Source organism: Penicillium hispanicum (genome assembly GCF_028827665.1).
Source record: "Penicillium hispanicum strain IBT 35686 chromosome Unknown utg000008l_segment0_segment0, whole genome shotgun sequence".
Lineage (NCBI taxonomy): Eukaryota > Fungi > Ascomycota > Eurotiomycetes > Eurotiales > Aspergillaceae > Penicillium > Penicillium hispanicum.
The window spans coordinates 974,638-990,976 of record NW_026623200.1 but is presented as its reverse complement, the minus strand read 5'-3'; the positions used below and the strand labels follow the sequence as shown (position 1 = coordinate 990,976).

The window sequence follows — 16,339 nt, the reverse complement described above, 5'->3', positions numbered from 1 at the left end:
AGCCGCAACCTCGGGTGGATTGAGTATTGGGGGTGAGTGCTTTCAACTCCGTCACTGGGAAGGGACTGGTGACTACCCTCTAGGCTTGCACTCGTTTGGTATTTTTCCTCAATGCAACTGTAAGGTGTCGTTCCTGGCTGAACAAATCGACCCACAGTATGCAGAGGCACGTCGAATAAATGATGGATCTATGGGCTTCCGGTAAGCTGCTCCTTAAGTGAGCTTATAATCGCGCTTGTGAAGCACCTTGGAGGTTGTGTGAACTTGGTTGTCAATATGTTAGTACTGCCGTAGTGGTCATAGGGAGTATGATTGATTATCTCTAGTTGAGTTGGTATCAAAGACTGTGCAAAGATTAGCCGTGGAGTTTGAGGTGTTTGAATGGGGCTCTCAACGCCTCGGTCAACGGTACCCATCATCTGTTAGTGGCAGAGGTAATAACGTCAGGTGCGGAAGTCATGAGGTAGACGGGGTTCAGGTGACGGATGATGGATGGTAATAAGAGTGGCCTAGTAGAACCCAAGAGAAATCGCAAAGCTTTTAGGGTAAAGGCAAGAGGGCTTTGATTGGATATGTCTGTTCAAGTCCATAGGAGCGTGGATACATATGTAAAGATGGGTTGCCTATCAAAAACAACGATGGAGGTTTAGCTTAACTAGAATGATCAACTTACAATATCCACGGGTGCTTGTGACTTTTCCTCAAACTGAGATATCAAACTACCTTCTTTCAATTGTAACGGCGCCCGTGGATAAATTGTAAATGGCCTTGAGAATTTCAAGGTCACTTTTAGAAGTGGTCCTGACAGCCCTGAGTATATATCCATGAAGAGAAGTCATTTCGACTACATCATTTCATTTAGTAGCATTGACGCCGTACCGACATTTGGTACACACATTTTTGGATGTTGACCCCCTCAGCTATATTTATCGTCCCCGCACTCCCTGCTTTGAATGGAGTCATGGATAGGTGGTACATACACCAGATAATTCATCACAGACGCCCCACACGACGTCAGTGTCGGGCGGCAGTCGGTCCGATACTGCTGCTGAACACCGCCCGAAGCTCCCACCAACTAGCGGGGATCAGAAGGTTTCCCATCTCCCCGCAGTCTATCAGCGATTCACCCTGTGCTTACCTGCCTGTCTCCGAGAATCGACATCTGGGCTTCCTGCGATCGGCCCATCGCTTAAAACATAGGCCAATGCGTGGTGGGCCTCTGCCGAACTGAGCATCAACACCTCCGCCGGGCATACCCAGGCCCTAATGATGGCCGCCTCGCTTGTCTCGGATATGGGGCAGTTAAGCCTGACCGCAAAGAATTTGGATCCCGCATTCATCCAAACGCGACTCGCCGATGAGGAGAGTGGTACCTTCAAAAACCAAAGGCCTCGCAAAGTAACTCGACAAAATCCAGAAGATCTTTTGAAAGAGCTGGAGGATGAATTCCTCAATCCCTCTGCTGAATTTAGCCCCAGGTGGCTGAACTTGTTGCAGAAGTATGTTATTCGAAATTGTTCCTCCGCCATTGACGAACAATGAATTCAAGCTAACAATGGAGGCAGGCGATGGGATGTGCCATCCGATTCGACCGACCTTTTCGAGATTGCCTCAACCCAAACACGAACCGTTACTCGATTTACGCGAGAAGGGCTGGAAGGTCGGGTTACCGGCTATCAAGAAATCACTGTTCCCGCATTGAGCACAAATGCTAAGAATTCGACCTCACTTCTCCGCCGACCAGCCGGCCGAGCAGAGTTCGTCAGAGGCGCAGCCGGATTTTTCCCGTTTGCGCCAGGTGGTTTGGAAGGGGTTGAGGCTGTGGCCAACATGGAGGCAGATGCCGAGCTAGCCGAACAAGCACGCACCGGTGGAAAACAATCTGGCCTGGACCGCATCATCAACTTTGGGACCGAAGGCGGACTCTTGACGACACCACCCGGTTTCGACCGTGGCATCACTTTCGTGGAGGCCAAGTCCAAGGAAGCTGCTCAGGACGACAAAGAAGTGGAGAACGCTCTTAATCAAGAGGAGAGCAACCTGCAGATTGACCAGGCCGAACCGATTGTGGATGGTGAAGTTCGAGTCAAAGCCGAAGCCGAGCCCGATATTAGTGACGATGAAGAAGAGGAAGACATTGACGCTCTTCTTCCGGTGGAATTCCCTGCTCTGGAACCACGCAATCCTCTGCTCTTGGGAGTTCAGAAACAGAAGGGCAGAGAATGGGCACATGTCGTTGACGTGAACAAAGACATCCCCAACTTCTATGATCTAGTTCCGGACATGGCGAGGGAATGGCCGTTCGAACTCGATACTTTCCAAAAGGAGGCTGTTTACCATCTGGAAAATGGAGATTCTGTCTTTGTTGCTGCCCACACGTCAGCAGGCAAGACAGTCGTGGCTGAATATGCCATAGCTCTGGCTGCCAAACATATGACCAAAGCCATCTACACCTCCCCTATCAAAGCGCTGAGCAATCAGAAATATCGTGACTTCAGGACCACTTTTGATGATGTTGGTATTTTGACGGGCGACGTTCAGATCAACCCCGAAGCCAGCTGTCTGATCATGACCACGGAGATTTTGCGAAGTATGCTCTACCGCGGTGCAGATCTTATCCGAGATGTGGAATTCGTCATCTTCGACGAAGTTCACTATGTCAATGACTTGGAAAGAGGTGTGGTGTGGGAAGAAGTCATCATCATGCTTCCGGAGCATGTCACTTTGATTCTCCTCTCTGCCACTGTGCCCAACACCCACGAGTTCGCATCCTGGGTTGGACGCACAAAGAAGAAGGATATTTATGTCATCTCTACCCCCAAGAGACCAGTTCCTTTAGAGCATTATCTTTGGGGCGGAAAAGACAAATTCAAGATTGTGGATTCCGATAAGCGATTCATTGAGGGTGGCTGGAAGAAGGCCAACGACGCTCTTTCAGGAAAGGACAAGGAGAAAGCTAGGAAAGAAGCCGAAGCACAGGCTCAAGCTCAAGCCCAGCGTGGTGGTCCTCAAGGTAGAGGACGAGGTCAGCCCACGGGCAGAGGGGGTCCACGAGGCAACGGCAATGGACAGAGAGGAGGTTCTCTGCAGAGAGGGCGAGGACAGGCTGGGGGGCGAGGACAGCCTTCCAACCGTGGAACCGGCAATATTGCCCGCACAGGACGTGGAGGTGGGCGAACGAGTGCTGCGCAGGATAAAAACATTTGGGTCCACCTTGTCTCCCATCTACGCAAGGAAGAATTGCTCCCAGGATGTATCTTCGTTTTCTCCAAGAAGCGATGCGAGGAGAACGCGGATTCATTGAGCAACCAAGATTTCTGCAATGCTTCAGAAAAGAGCTTGATCCACATGTTCATCGAGAAGTCACTCACCAGACTAAAGCCCGAGGATCGGACGCTTCCACAAGTGCTCCGGCTGCGCGAGCTTCTTAGCAGGGGCGTTGCGGTGCACCATGGTGGTCTTCTTCCTATCATGAAGGAGATTGTCGAGATTCTTTTTGCCAAGTCATTGGTCAAGGTCCTTTTCGCAACAGAGACTTTTGCGATGGGTCTGAACCTGCCCACACGAACGGTCGTATTCTCCGGTTACCGCAAGCATGACGGTAAGGGTTTCCGGGATCTGCTGCCCGGCGAGTACACACAAATGGCTGGGCGTGCAGGACGCCGAGGTCTTGACACTGTCGGTTATGTGATTCTCGTCACCACTGGACGTGATGAAGCACCGCCTGCTGGTGCTCTGAAGAAGATGATTCTAGGCGACCCGACCAAACTCAGGTCTCAGTTCCGGCTTACATACAATATGATCCTCAACCTTCTACGAGTGGAAGCACTCAAGATTGAAGAGATGATCAAACGCAGTTTCAGTGAAAATGCCACCCAAGCCCTATTACCAGAACACGAGAAGCAAGTCCAACTTTCCGAGGCCAGTCTAGCAAAGATCAAACGGGAGCCTTGTGAGATTTGCGACCTTGACCTGGAAGCTTGCCATAATGCAGCGATGGAATACGAGAGACTCACAGCTGAATTGCACACGGGGCTGATCGCCTCGCCTGTTGGGAAACGACTCTTTGCCCTGAAGAGACTCGTCGTTTACCGCAAGGTACGTGCATAAAAGGTATCCCATGATCACGGGACAGTCTAACATGAATATACAATCTAGGATGGACTTCGTACGGCCGGAATTCTCGTGAAAGAGGGGGTCACGACTGGGCCCATGCCATGCATGCAAGTGCTCGAAATTGGCACAATCAGCTCCAAGCGACACCCCAGTGATATTCTCCCCTTTTTACCCATTTTTCGAAATTTGTTCCAGGAGCTGCCCTCGAATGCTGCGTCTATGCATCTCAAAGTCAACAAGATCCCGCTGACCGACCTCGAATGTGTCACAAACACGCAAGTCAAGGTTGGTGGGCCCATCTGGTATTTGAATATCAAGAAAGAGGCTTCGAAGTTTGGGGAAAAGGAATTGACCAAGTATGCCTCTTCTTGGCTCAACACTGCGTGGGACGAACTCGATTGGTCGCGAGTCAAGGAGTTACAAGTGCGAGACATCCTCGACAAACGGCGAGACCAGGTGCAGATCATGCAGTCATGTCACTGTGTCCGGTGCCCGAATTTCTTGAAGCATGTGAGTGGATTATTCTCAGGTATGATCGCATTTTCACTTTGTTAATCCTTTCTGCAGTTTGAGATGCAACACGACGAGTGGCAAGTCAAGGAGAATATCTCGCAATTGAAGCAATTGATGTCGGATCAAAATCTCCAACTGCTTCCTGACTACGAACAGCGCATTCAAGTGCTGAAGGAGCTCGGATTTGTCGACGACCAATCCCGCGTGCAATTAAAGGGCAAGGTGGCTTGCGAAATCCACTCTGCCGATGAGCTCGTTTTGACCGAGTTGATTCTTGAGAATGTGCTTGCCGAATATGAGCCAGAGGAAATCGTGGCACTTCTCTCTGCATTTGTATTCCAGGAGAAAACCGAGAGCACCCCTAGCCTCACTCCGCGTTTGGAGAACGGGCAAAAAGCCATCATTCGAATTGCCGAGAAGGTCAATGACTTCCAGGTCCTCCACCAGGTGATTCAGTCCAGTGAGGACTCCAACGACTTTGCCAGTCAGCCTCGGTTCGGCTTGGCTGAGGTCGTGTACGAATGGGCCAAGGGAATGTCCTTTAACCGCATCACCGATCTCACCGATGTGATGGAAGGCACTATTGTCCGCACCATCACCCGACTCGACGAGACCTGTCGCGAGGTGAAGAATGCGGCAAAGCTTGTCGGTGACCCATCGCTGTACACCAAGATGCAACAGGCGCAGGAGCTCATCAAACGCGATGTCATTTTTGCCGCGTCCCTGTATATGTAAAGCCGACGCCTTTTCCCCCTTCCTCGTCGGCTGTTGAGGGTTACTTTCTGCGCGCCTATCGGGCACCCACCGCCAGATCTTGGTGCTGATGGTTCCTTTTCACAACGACATTCCTGGCGTCCATGTTAGAAGTTCAATGAAGAATAAAATAATGCATCCATGAAGAACATCCAATGTCCAGTTGCCATCATGAAAATCTCAACCCGGCACGCATAGGTATCTCTCCGTTCCACATAAACACGAACGGTCGCCTCGGCGGGCTCGATGGAGTATAGAAAATCAGTGTGCGGCCGCTGATTAGCTGCGGGGCGACCGCCCGAGAAAATCCCAGAAGAATAATTCTCCCCCCTCGACTCCGTACACTCTTCGAAACCCCGACCAAACCCCAAGGGACTGTTTCGTCCTTGCAAATCTTCTCTCTTGATCCCGTCTCGCTCTTTCACCCTCTCTCGGCCCCGGTCCGTGCTCCCCGGGGGTCATCTGTTCGGAGTTATTCTGTGATTTTTTTCTGGCGCTGGGGTGGTGCGAGATGGATGTCACGGCCCTTCGAGACCGCATCCAGTCTACTTTAGACGCAAATGCCGACATTCGCCGACAAGCGGAGTTGGACCTGAAATATGTATGTTGCTGCGTCTCTGTTGCCGCGGGGGTGGATGCGTGAGACTGATATCGTGGGGTTCTTCCCCGTTCTCTAGGCTGAGACGCAGCCCGGGTTCATCGATGCGTTGTTGGATATTCTGCAGGCAGAGCAGAACAATGCCGTTCAGCTCTCGGGTGAGTCTTCCAATGCATCTCCATTTCGATCGCGGTTGGTGCTGATGAGCCCCGCTCTCCCCCTCCAGCCGGTGTCTACCTAAAGAACCGTATCAGCCGGGGATGGTCGCCCGCCGAAGAGAACCCGCAGCGAGCCCCCATTCCCGAATCCGAGAAGCCGGGTTTCCGCGAGCGACTGATTCCTGCCCTGGCCTCGACGCCGCCCAATGTCCGCGCTCAGCTGGTTCCCCTCCTCCAGAAGATCTTGCAGCATGACTTCCCCGAACAGTGGCCAGGATTCCTGGACCTTACCATTCAGTTGTTGGGAACGAATGACGCGAACACTGTTTATGCCGGTCTGCAGTGTCTCTTGGCGATCTGTCGTGTGTATAGATTCAAGGCTGGCGAGAAGCGCGAAGAGTTCGATAAGATTGTGGAGCATTCGTTCCCTCAACTGTTGAGTATTGGCCAGAAGTTGGTGGATGAGGAGAGCCTGGAGGCCGCGGAGATGCTCCGCATCGTAGTGAAAGCATATAAGCATTCTATTTACGTGAGTTCTCAGTTGAGTCCTCTCATGGTATTCGCCGAATAACTGACTCGAATCTGTTCGCAGTTTGAGCTGTCGCCGTCTCTTCAAACCCACCAGGCCACCGTGGACTGGTGCACATTGTTTCTTCGAATCGTCTCGAAGACACCTCCGGCGAGTTCGATGGGGGAGTCCAAGGAAGAGCGCGAGTTGAACCATTGGTGGAAGTGCAAGAAGTGGTCATATGCGAACTTGAACCGTCTCTTTATCAGGTTAGATTCTCACCTTTCCTCTTCCGGGTCTCACATGGCTCTTCGATTGACCCTCAATTCCCCCCTGCCAGATACGGTAATCCGTCAACGATCACGAAGCCCTCTACCCCCGACTATACACCCTATGCGAAGACCTTCATTAGCACCTTTGCCCCGGAAATTCTCAAGGGATATCTTCAGGAGATCGACAAATGGGTTTCCAAGTCTCAATGGCTCAGCAACTCCGCTCTGTCCTACACCCTGATCTTTATGGAGGAGTGTGTCAAGCCTAAAGCCATGTGGGACTACCTCAAGGCGCACATGGACAACTTGATCGCCCATTTCGTCTTCCCGATCTTATGTCAGTCTGATGAAGATATCGAACTTTTCGAAGAGGATCCTTCGGAGTATTTGCACCGCAAATTGAACTACTACGAGGAGGTCTCGGCTCCCGATGTTGCCGCCACCAATTTTCTGGTCTCCCTCACCAAGAACCGCAAAAAGCAGACATTCTCCATCCTCACATTTGTCAACGAGGTTGTCAGCAAGTATGAGGCTGCACCGGACGACCAGAAGCAGCCCCGGGAGAAGGAGGGCGCTTTGAGAATGATTGGCTCGCTCGCCTCTGTCATCCTGGGCAAGAAGAGCCCCATTGCGGACCAGGTCGAGTATTTCTTCGTTCGCCATGTCTTCCCCGAATTCCGCAGTCCGCACGGTTTCCTGCGTGCTCGTGCCTGCGACACCCTAGAGAAGTTTGAGCAGCTTGACTTCCAAGACCCGAACAACCTGATGGTCATCTACAGAAACATTCTGGAGTCCATGACCGACCCCGAGCTTCCCGTCAGAGTGGAAGCTGCATTGGCTCTGCAGCCCCTCATTCGCCACGAAGTTATTCGGACGTCGATGCAGCAGAACATCCCCCAGATAATGCAGCAACTTCTCAAGCTAGCTAACGAAGTGGATGTGGATGCTCTAGCCAACGTCATGGAGGACTTCGTTGAGGTTTTCTCCGCTGAACTTACTCCTTTCGCCGTGGCACTGAGCGAGCAGCTGCGTGATACCTATATGCGCATTGTTGGCGAGCTGCTGGAGCGGAATGCTACCAAGGGCGGAGACGAAGATGGCTATGGTGATTTCTTGGATGATAAGAGCATCACCGCCCTGGGTGTCTTGCAGACCATCGGAACCCTCATTCTCACTCTCGAAAGCACACCCGATGTGCTTCTTCACCTTGAAACTGTCCTGATGCCCGTCATCAGCATTACTCTGGAGAACAAGCTCTATGGTGCGTCTAGTATGGCATTTCGATTTTCGCCAGAAGCTTACTTGATCGCAGATTTGTATAACGAGGTTTTCGAGATCATCGACAGCTGTACATTTGCCTCGAAGTCAATTTCGCCCACCATGTGGCAGGCGTTTGAACTTATTCACAAGACCTTCAAGGCTGGCGCTGAGCTGTATTTGGAAGGTAAGGGTCATCATAAAGTGTCTTGGACGCATAAAACTTTGCTAACATGATTTGTTGCAGATATGCTCCCTGCCCTTGACAACTATATATCTTACGGTTCTGGGATGCTGGTCCAGAACCCAGCTTACCTTGGTGCCGTTGTTGGCATGGTTGAAGACATTTTCCGGGACGATAAGGTCGGTGGTGTTGACCGAATTTGCGGATGCAAGCTTGCCGAGACTCTCATGCTTAACCTCCGTGGCCACATTGACCAGTATGTTCCGCTCTTCATCGAGCTGGCCATGACTGCCATCGATGCGGGTGAGGCCCGGACCAAGTCGTACCGGATCCACCTGATGGAGATGATCATCAACGCTATATACTATAACCCTATTCTGAGTCTCCAGGTTTTGGAGGCCAAAGGCTGGACCAACAAGTTCTTCAGCACCTGGTTCTCCAACATTGACAACTTCCGTCGCGTTCACGACAAGAAGCTCTCAATCGCTGCGATCAGCTCGCTTCTTACCCTTAATGCCGAGGATGTTCCAGGGAGCGTTCAGCAGGGTTGGCCGAGGTTGTTGCAGGGTGTAACGAGACTCTTCCAGACCCTGCCTGCGGCACTCAAGCGTATGTATCTTCCATTGAATATGATTGGCGGTAGCCTCGTTAACTCTTGTCTTTAGAACGGGAGGATGCCACCAAAGAGTCCGATTTCACCCTCGACGACGAGGTTGATGATGATGAGGACAACGACTGGGATGGCGAGGTTGAGTGGAATGAGGAAGAGGTTGAAGCAGCTCTTGAGGGTGATGTCCCTGACGAGAGTGCTGCCTATCTCGAGTTCCTCAATCAGGAGGCTCAGAAATTCGGATCTTTCGCCGACGATGACGACGAGGATATGGATGAGGAGAGTCTCCTCGAGACACCCTTGGACAAGGTCGAGCCGTATGGCATGTTCAAACATGTCTTCTTGAGTATGTTTTACCCCGTTATATAATCTGACGCTCACTAATGCCCCTTTTCAGGCCTCCAGTCCGAGCAGCCTCAACTCTACGAGAGCTTGACCAAGGTTCTCGGCCCTGAAGAACAGCAGATCATCCAGGCCGTCTTCCACGAGGCCGATGTCAAGGCCATGACTGCTGCTGCCAACGCGGAGGCAGCTGCGGCAGCGGGCATGCCGTCCAACGGCCAATAGACCAGAATACGGTGTGAGCCGCTACATGTCCTATTGCAATGCCAATCAGGATGGCCCTACTGTTGCTCCTACTCGGTTGTGAGGATCGTCCCTTGTTTTCCCTTGTTCACGAGACATATGCCCACTTCATGTCTTTTCTCGCACCTTTAGATCATGTCTCCCCCAGTCTATATTTGTTCACGTCTGCTTTCATTTTGTCTGTCCATCATGTCCCTGTTGATGTGCTCCCAAAAGTCCCGACCTTCTCCCCGACCCCCTTTCTAATCCACCTTCCCTGCACAGATTCCCCAGAGACCTTTTCACCTCATGATATAGTATATCAGCTACGCTACAACTACTGAGTTCACAAATCTTATTCTTTTCGGTCGTAGATCGCTCATAGAGGGATACTGTTGGAACCACAACTGACAACGTAGTTTCTATCGGATGAATGCGTGCTGGACTGGGTATCCCTCATCTTGCGACTGAGTTCGTGTCTGCTCTTCCATGCAATCTTTCTGTCCATGATATACAATCTGAGCTGGCCTTTGCTGAACAGTAATTGTACCACGTGACATACCAAGTATAGCAGATGACATCACCCCAGTATTTGCCTTATGTAGTTAACTAACTACCTAATGGGCTCGTAGCTTCGACCTTCAGCGAGTTAGATAGGACTAACCGCCGATCGACCATCCATGGAAAGTCTGGAGCTGCTCCACCATGCACATCGGCATCGGTCGTTGGGACGTCATCATGATGAAGCATCCAGGATACCCGGTTTAAGTTGGTCACGTCAGCTACCTCTGACGACCCTTTAAAAACACCTTTGTTCTTAATGAGACGATTTCGGATACTCCAATCGACATCAATTCTGTTATCTCACAACGAGCATATCGCCAAGTGGTAAGCCGTTGCCCCAAACTGCTATGATATAGGGAGTTAAGAGATGCGCATTTGACAGCTTCTCTCCCTCAGAAGTGATACCCCATTCTCCAACTTGCAACTCCACGACTTCCACCCTTCACAATGTCCGCCCCCCTTCCAGGCCGCCAATCCCCCGACCCGGAGCGCCAGACCGGTGCCCAGCAGCGGGATCCTCCTGCCAGCGGCAAAATTGGTCCCTCGGGCTCTTCGTCCCGCCCAGCGCCCGGCTTTGCACAGCAGCAGTCGGAGGAAGCCAAAAGCCACCGTCTACCGAGTAACCCCGAGCACCCGCTAGAGAAGATCGAGGCGGAAAAGTTTGCCAAGGCCGGGGTGAACAAAGTGGAATGAGCGTTGTTGGGACATGATGGGACAAATTGTTGTGTTCACCGGTAACTAAAGCACTTCATAATGATATCATGAGACATTTACGTACTTGACTGAGGTTGTTGTATGCTCATTTGCTTGCACTAGATGACTAGAAATCTCGAGAATGGCTGCAGAGTCGGAATCACATCACAATCATAAGCTCGTCCCAGAGCAGAGGCAGAAGTGGAACATCCCAAAAAAAAACGCAGGTAAATCGTAGGCGCGGCGTGGCATCGGAAAACACAGAATGGGAAGCATAGACACGAAGGAAGCACGCCGGCGCGAGAAAAATCCATCAATCATCATCCTATGCCTTAGGCTCAGCGGGAGGAGCAGCGCCAGCGGGTTCAGAGACAGGCACGCTGGCGGGGGCCACAGCCGCAGGATCACCGGCGGCGGCAGCAGCGGGGACCTCGCCCTCAGGCCCAGCGCCCTTACCCTGCTTCAGGTCCGCCAGACGGCGGGCCTCGTTGTGGATATCGCGCACCTGCTTATCCGTCTGGACGTAGAAGTCGCGCAGCTTCTGGCCATGCGGGTGCTCCATGGCCTTCTCGAAGTAATGGTTCAGGCCGCGCCAGCCGCTAGCAGCCTTGTTGGAGATCTGATAGCTCTGGTCGATGCCCTTGGCGCGTTCGGTAGCACTGTACTTCTTGTCGAAGTTGGTCAGCGCGCTGGTGAACCGATTCGAGAAGCCATGCTTCTGGTCCAGCGCGATGGCCTGCTGGATGGCATTGTCGCTGAGCGCGTACCCGTGCGCCAGGTACTCGGCGAAGATGCGCGAGCGCGGCTTGTCCTCCTGCGCAATCTCGTGCTCTTCTTCCTTCTCGGCGGGGGCAGCGCCGGTGGCCTGCGGGCCGGCCAGGTCGTCGATCTTCTGCGCAGCTTCGACGTGCACAGACGAGCCGCCCAATTGGGTCTGATCGAGAAGAAGTGCAGTCTTGGCGGCCCTGGGTTGTTTTACATGTTAGTTATTGTGCGTCTAATGTGGGAATCAAAGCTCTCATGAGGGCGAGCTGGCATAACATCTGGAAACACGCGGTGCGGGGTAGCTTACGCTTCCTTTTCAAAGGTGACGCTGGCGGACTTTTGGGCGTCGGCCTCGGAGGAGACTGGGGTGATCGAAAGCGAGACAATCTTGCCGCTGTGGGAGCACTGTAAGTGAGGGGTCTTCCAATGGGTAGTTAGCTGCTAGATTGACGTACCAGAAGCTGAAGAAGTCGCGAACCTCCTTCTCAGAGGTTGCGGGCGAGATGCCAGAGACATGAACGGTGGTGTGGCTAGACATGGCGGATGACTGGAGACTGGAACGTGAAGTAGATGAGTGAGGAAATTGAGAGGGAAAAAGCTTGGAAGTAGCAGAAGAAGTGTGGTGAGGCCAGTTATTCTTGAGTGGTCGCAATAGCGCCACGAGTGACGTAGCGCGGGGCTGCACCGCCCCGATGCTTGCCAACGTGGGTTTAGCTCCGGTGCTCGATGTACAATCCTCTAGTATTACAGATTTGGTAGAGAAAAGAAGGTTTGTTATCTGTCTGCCTGCAAACTGTCCAGCCCTAAGAAATGAAACGTGGCGTGGGATCTGAGCTGCTCCAGGCAGTCGTCCGAGAATAGAAACTAGCTTGGCCTCATGCCCCCACACGGTCTGACGGTACTGCTGTGCCAGTCAACGCCTCCAATCAAACATCCTTCTGCTTCTTCAATACATTCTCCAGCTCCCGCACGCGCTGACGCAGCTGCTCATTCTCCCGTCTCACTGATTCAAGCTCCGATTTGTGCAACGCGGCCTCCTCGTACCTCGCTATGGAACTGCTGGACAGGCCAAGGTGAGTCTGGGAGATGGAGTTCCGATGCGGGTAGACAGAGGGGCTGTTTCCGTAGTGGTGATGCTGGTCGCCGTGAGGGTGCTGCGAGTAGGACGACAATGACCCAATGGATGGACGACGCGAGGTAAGAGACGCTTCGCGACTGCGAGCCGTACGAGAGGACTCCGCCGTTCGAGAGGGAGCTATCCCAGTCACACTTGCTGCTTGAGAGCTTTGCACGGAGGGAGTATGGGCGCTGAGACTGGATGACGATCGCTGCCGTCGCGAAGAGTGCGAATGCGTAGAACTACTGAGAGAAGGGGACCCATGTAGACCATCTGCAGGGTCGTTCAGGGTCGAGGTGGACGAGGCTGTCGATGCCACGGACGCAGTCTGTTGGCGGAGCAGGGATAGCTCTCTAGTCAATCGGTTCACCTAGCAGGAGATGTATGAGCTTCCTGCTTGGTTGAAGCAAGACACGAATTTCAGCCGCATCTCTACTCACCATGGCTTCCTGCTCTTTCTCGAGCACCAGATGGAGGTCCGAGGGCGTGAGCGGCTTGGGGTGACGTAGGGGCCCTGACCTTTGTCAGTTTCGGAGTACAAGCAACCTCCATCCTTGGCTCGGAAGTGGAATACCCTACCCTGTGCACTGTTGGTGATACCATGGTCACTCGACCCCAGCGGCGGGCTTCCTGGGTTGTCGATGGGGCTTCGGCCATGGAGACGGTGTCGTGCCGTGGGCGAAGGAGCCGTGATCGCAGCGGGAAGCATGGTAGTGGCAGCCCGAGGGCGTCGAGGCGTGGACTGAGCGGCACTGAGATCGAGAGCCATGGCAGCAGTGTTGGGGGTATCGAGCTCCTCTGGACCTGCAGAAAGCATGTGAGTCTGAACAGCAGAGCCCGCCAGAGCTATAACTGTTCCAGCGTTGGGCAGAGAAGGCGTGGCTGTACCAAAACAGTCAAAAATACCCCCTGGATCGGAATGCCACAAAACATTCCAGTGGTGGAGGGATACTTCGTGGTGTGCAGGTTTGAGGTCAATTTGAGGCAGCGAGGGGAGCCTTTCTGCAGGAGGGAATAAAGCCCTCCGATCACAAAGGCAAACTGATTGCGCATAGTACAATGCGTACACCAGCGAGGACTTACGCGGTTTAAGGTCTGCTATCTCCACCATGTCTCTCATTGGGCCGTGGCCATAATATGTACCTACAGAGCATGTATCTCAACCTGCGACATTCCTCAGGCTCGGAGCTCCAAGCTGGTGATCGTCGGGTCCGGCCTTCAAGACATCGCCCAGTGGTTTTCCTCAATGGAGTCGACGATGGATATCGCAATGACGAAGGCCCATTGCTCTTGTGTTGATCTACATCGAATGACGGAGTGCACCGGGTGCCTTGGGTCCTTCAGTGCTCAGGCCCCAATAGGCCCAATAGGATATTGGATGTCTCAACTGAGCTATCAACAGGGCGACCGGGCTAGCACGTAATAGAACGTCATATTCTGATGAGTAACTACCTAGAAGTATCGTCCGAGGCACAGCCACAATCCTCCTCACGCCGCGAGGCAATTTGCCGCCAACAAAAGCAATTAGCATCAAGCTCGAAAGCTCTCCATGGCGCGCCCTGCCCAGTGGACCTCATGATCTGCAGGTTACATAAGCGCATCCCAAAAGGACAAAACAACAACGGGGAAGTCGTGATGCTCCCTCGACGTTGGAGTCTTGAATCTTCATATGCGCCCCGCGGGGGAGTTGATATATTCGATGTTTGGTTCCTAGTATCTAGCATCTCCTGACCTCACCCCATCTCCTGAGAAGCCCTTCGCCTCTGCCAATCAAACCATGGCGCCACCCTACGAACCACCTCCTACCCACATTCCACCCTTCGTGAAACCGCTCGCTCCTTACATCAAGCCCCGGCAAGAAGCTCTCCGCATCCGACAAGCGTTGACAGCGTACCTGCGTTCGCTGATCGTGTTTGATGATGCCGAGCCGTCATCTTCCACATCCCACCTCGCTCTGTGCGCGCCCGCCGATGCCGTGACGGATGTCAAGCGCATCCCTGCCGATCTCACTGGCCTGCGAAGGGAATATCTGAAGGCACTGCAGGCAAATGTTGCCGCAAGGAAGGAGTACCGCGCTGCGACGGAGGATGTCCAATCGCTCCGACGACAGAGGGCTTTCAGAAATCGACCCGCCGAGCCCGCCGATCCGCAGGAACCCGGCGCCGAACTACGCGATTATCTCCTACTCCTACGTGATCGTCGCCGTCATACCAAGCTGCAGGTTTTCCAGCACTATCTAGAAGAGCTCAAGGCAAAGGAGGCAGCCAACCTGGAGGGCATTGGGACCGAAGAAGACCCGACTCGGGAAGTCCTGCTGCCCGAGAGCTTGGAGCCAGACACAACAAGCAACAATGCAGCTGATACGGATCTAGATGACCTGGTACATAAGCTCGAAAGAGCGGTGGTACGGGCTCGAAGCCAATTGGATCGGGAGCGGCATTTGTTCGATAAAATCAAGGCCCGCCACGACTCCAGAAAACAATCGGGTTCGGGTGAGATATCTCCGGCTACCAAAGCGCAGGCATTGCAGCGGACACGCGATGAGCTAGTGCAGTGGGTGGAGGAACGCCTCGTCGGGGAAGGTGATCCGGACGAGAGTCTGGTCCACGAGCTGCCTCCCGAGGAAATCGAGGAGGCACAACGCCTCCTCGAGCAACAAAAGGCGCAAATTGCGGAGCAGTATACCGCATATCTTCAGGCACGGCGGGAGCTTCTTGATGTCGCCTCAAGAGCCTGTCAACCGGTGACCGTAGCTGCGAAGCCCCCATCCCGATCTACGTACAGGACCGAGTTCCAGGCAGAAGAGGCACCGTCACCGGATCCTGTGCACGTCCTGTCCTATGCGACTGAGACACTCATCCCACTCTCCAAGAGCCAGAAGGCGCTGGCTCTTCAGAAGTCTTTCCTCTCGGGTCTTCTTGCAAAGGAAAAATCGAACACTCTGCGCGCCCTCCACCGACTAGGCGATGAAAGCCATTTGCTCCCGGAGTATCCTATTCTGGCCCGGCAGCCACGCTTCAAGCATGCTGTTGCGGCGCTTAATTCTCGAACCAAATCACAGTCTTCGGATCAAACACAGACAGACGAAGTTGTGAGTCTTGCAGAGGCATGGGCCTTTGCATCCGATGCGGCGGGTGCCAATGAGCGAGACTACGTGCAGCAAAAAGTTGCGTTGGGGACGGAAATTGTACAGGACGCACGCAAGACACTTGGCGAAGTATACGGGGTGCTCAATCAGGATCTAGAAGATGTTATGCACGATGGCGCAGAGTGCGAAATGAATGCACCTGATATCTGGGCGTTCGAAGCTCGATCGACCAGAGGAGCAGGCCACTCTAACGGGCCCCGGTCAGAGAAGCGGCCAAAGGGGCCGTGGGCAGGCTTGAACGGACGAGTTGGGGTGGAATCATGAATGCAATGATATACAGAGTGAATTCAATATGGGTGGGAAGAGCATATTATGGGTGATCGCATTGTGGATCAAACTCCATTGTGCTTGAGCTTGTGTGTCAATTTAGCCCGACTCAGTACCTGCGCATGTATTCTCAAGGTCTCTATCTAGGTATGCATTTATGTGTCGAGCGTGACGGGAGCAGTATCTACTCTCCAGCACCATCCGGGGTGTATTCTCTCGATCCCCGATATCGCGTCGCGCCAAAATCTTCCC

General features: G+C 53.1%; 6 protein-coding genes across 6 annotated transcripts; 4 read left to right on the top strand and 2 right to left on the bottom strand.

Moving 5' to 3' along the window:
• Nucleotides 1-1,266: 1,266 nt before the first annotated feature.
• N7459_009209 (SKI complex RNA helicase subunit SKI2) lies at nucleotides 1,267-5,364 on the top strand (the record flags this gene model as incomplete). The annotated part of the gene is made up of 4 exons (XM_056948377.1): nucleotides 1,267-1,499; nucleotides 1,566-4,098; nucleotides 4,159-4,626; nucleotides 4,684-5,364. The coding sequence occupies 4 exons, from the start codon at nucleotides 1,267-1,269 to the stop codon at nucleotides 5,362-5,364; spliced, it is 3,915 nt and encodes a 1,304-aa protein (XP_056795602.1).
• Nucleotides 5,365-5,893: 529 nt separating this feature from the next.
• Nucleotides 5,894-9,536, top strand: N7459_009208 (putative nonsense-mediated mRNA decay protein (Nmd5); the record flags this gene model as incomplete). The annotated part of the gene is made up of 8 exons (XM_056948376.1): nucleotides 5,894-5,983; nucleotides 6,060-6,138; nucleotides 6,207-6,667; nucleotides 6,731-6,915; nucleotides 6,987-8,362; nucleotides 8,423-8,968; nucleotides 9,025-9,315; nucleotides 9,367-9,536. The coding sequence occupies 8 exons, from the start codon at nucleotides 5,894-5,896 to the stop codon at nucleotides 9,534-9,536; spliced, it is 3,198 nt and encodes a 1,065-aa protein (XP_056795601.1).
• A 1,008-nt stretch (nucleotides 9,537-10,544) lies between these two features.
• On the top strand, nucleotides 10,545-10,790 carry N7459_009207 (uncharacterized protein; the record flags this gene model as incomplete). The annotated part of the gene is made up of 1 exon (XM_056948375.1): nucleotides 10,545-10,790. One exon carries the CDS (start codon nucleotides 10,545-10,547, stop codon nucleotides 10,788-10,790), a length of 246 nt encoding a protein of 81 aa, XP_056795600.1.
• A 325-nt stretch (nucleotides 10,791-11,115) lies between these two features.
• Nucleotides 11,116-12,093, bottom strand: vip1 (putative actin cytoskeleton protein (VIP1); the record flags this gene model as incomplete). Its single annotated transcript, XM_056948374.1, has 3 exons — nucleotides 11,116-11,755; nucleotides 11,863-11,949; nucleotides 12,011-12,093. 3 exons carry the CDS (start codon nucleotides 12,091-12,093, stop codon nucleotides 11,116-11,118), a joined length of 810 nt encoding a protein of 269 aa, XP_056795599.1.
• A 388-nt stretch (nucleotides 12,094-12,481) lies between these two features.
• N7459_009205 (uncharacterized protein) lies at nucleotides 12,482-13,441 on the bottom strand (the record flags this gene model as incomplete). Its single annotated transcript, XM_056948373.1, has 3 exons — nucleotides 12,482-13,042; nucleotides 13,113-13,186; nucleotides 13,252-13,441. The coding sequence occupies 3 exons, from the start codon at nucleotides 13,439-13,441 to the stop codon at nucleotides 12,482-12,484; spliced, it is 825 nt and encodes a 274-aa protein (XP_056795598.1).
• A 1,008-nt stretch (nucleotides 13,442-14,449) lies between these two features.
• On the top strand, nucleotides 14,450-16,084 carry N7459_009204 (uncharacterized protein; the record flags this gene model as incomplete). Its single annotated transcript, XM_056948372.1, has 1 exon — nucleotides 14,450-16,084. One exon carries the CDS (start codon nucleotides 14,450-14,452, stop codon nucleotides 16,082-16,084), a length of 1,635 nt encoding a protein of 544 aa, XP_056795597.1.
• Nucleotides 16,085-16,339: the final 255 nt, after the last annotated feature.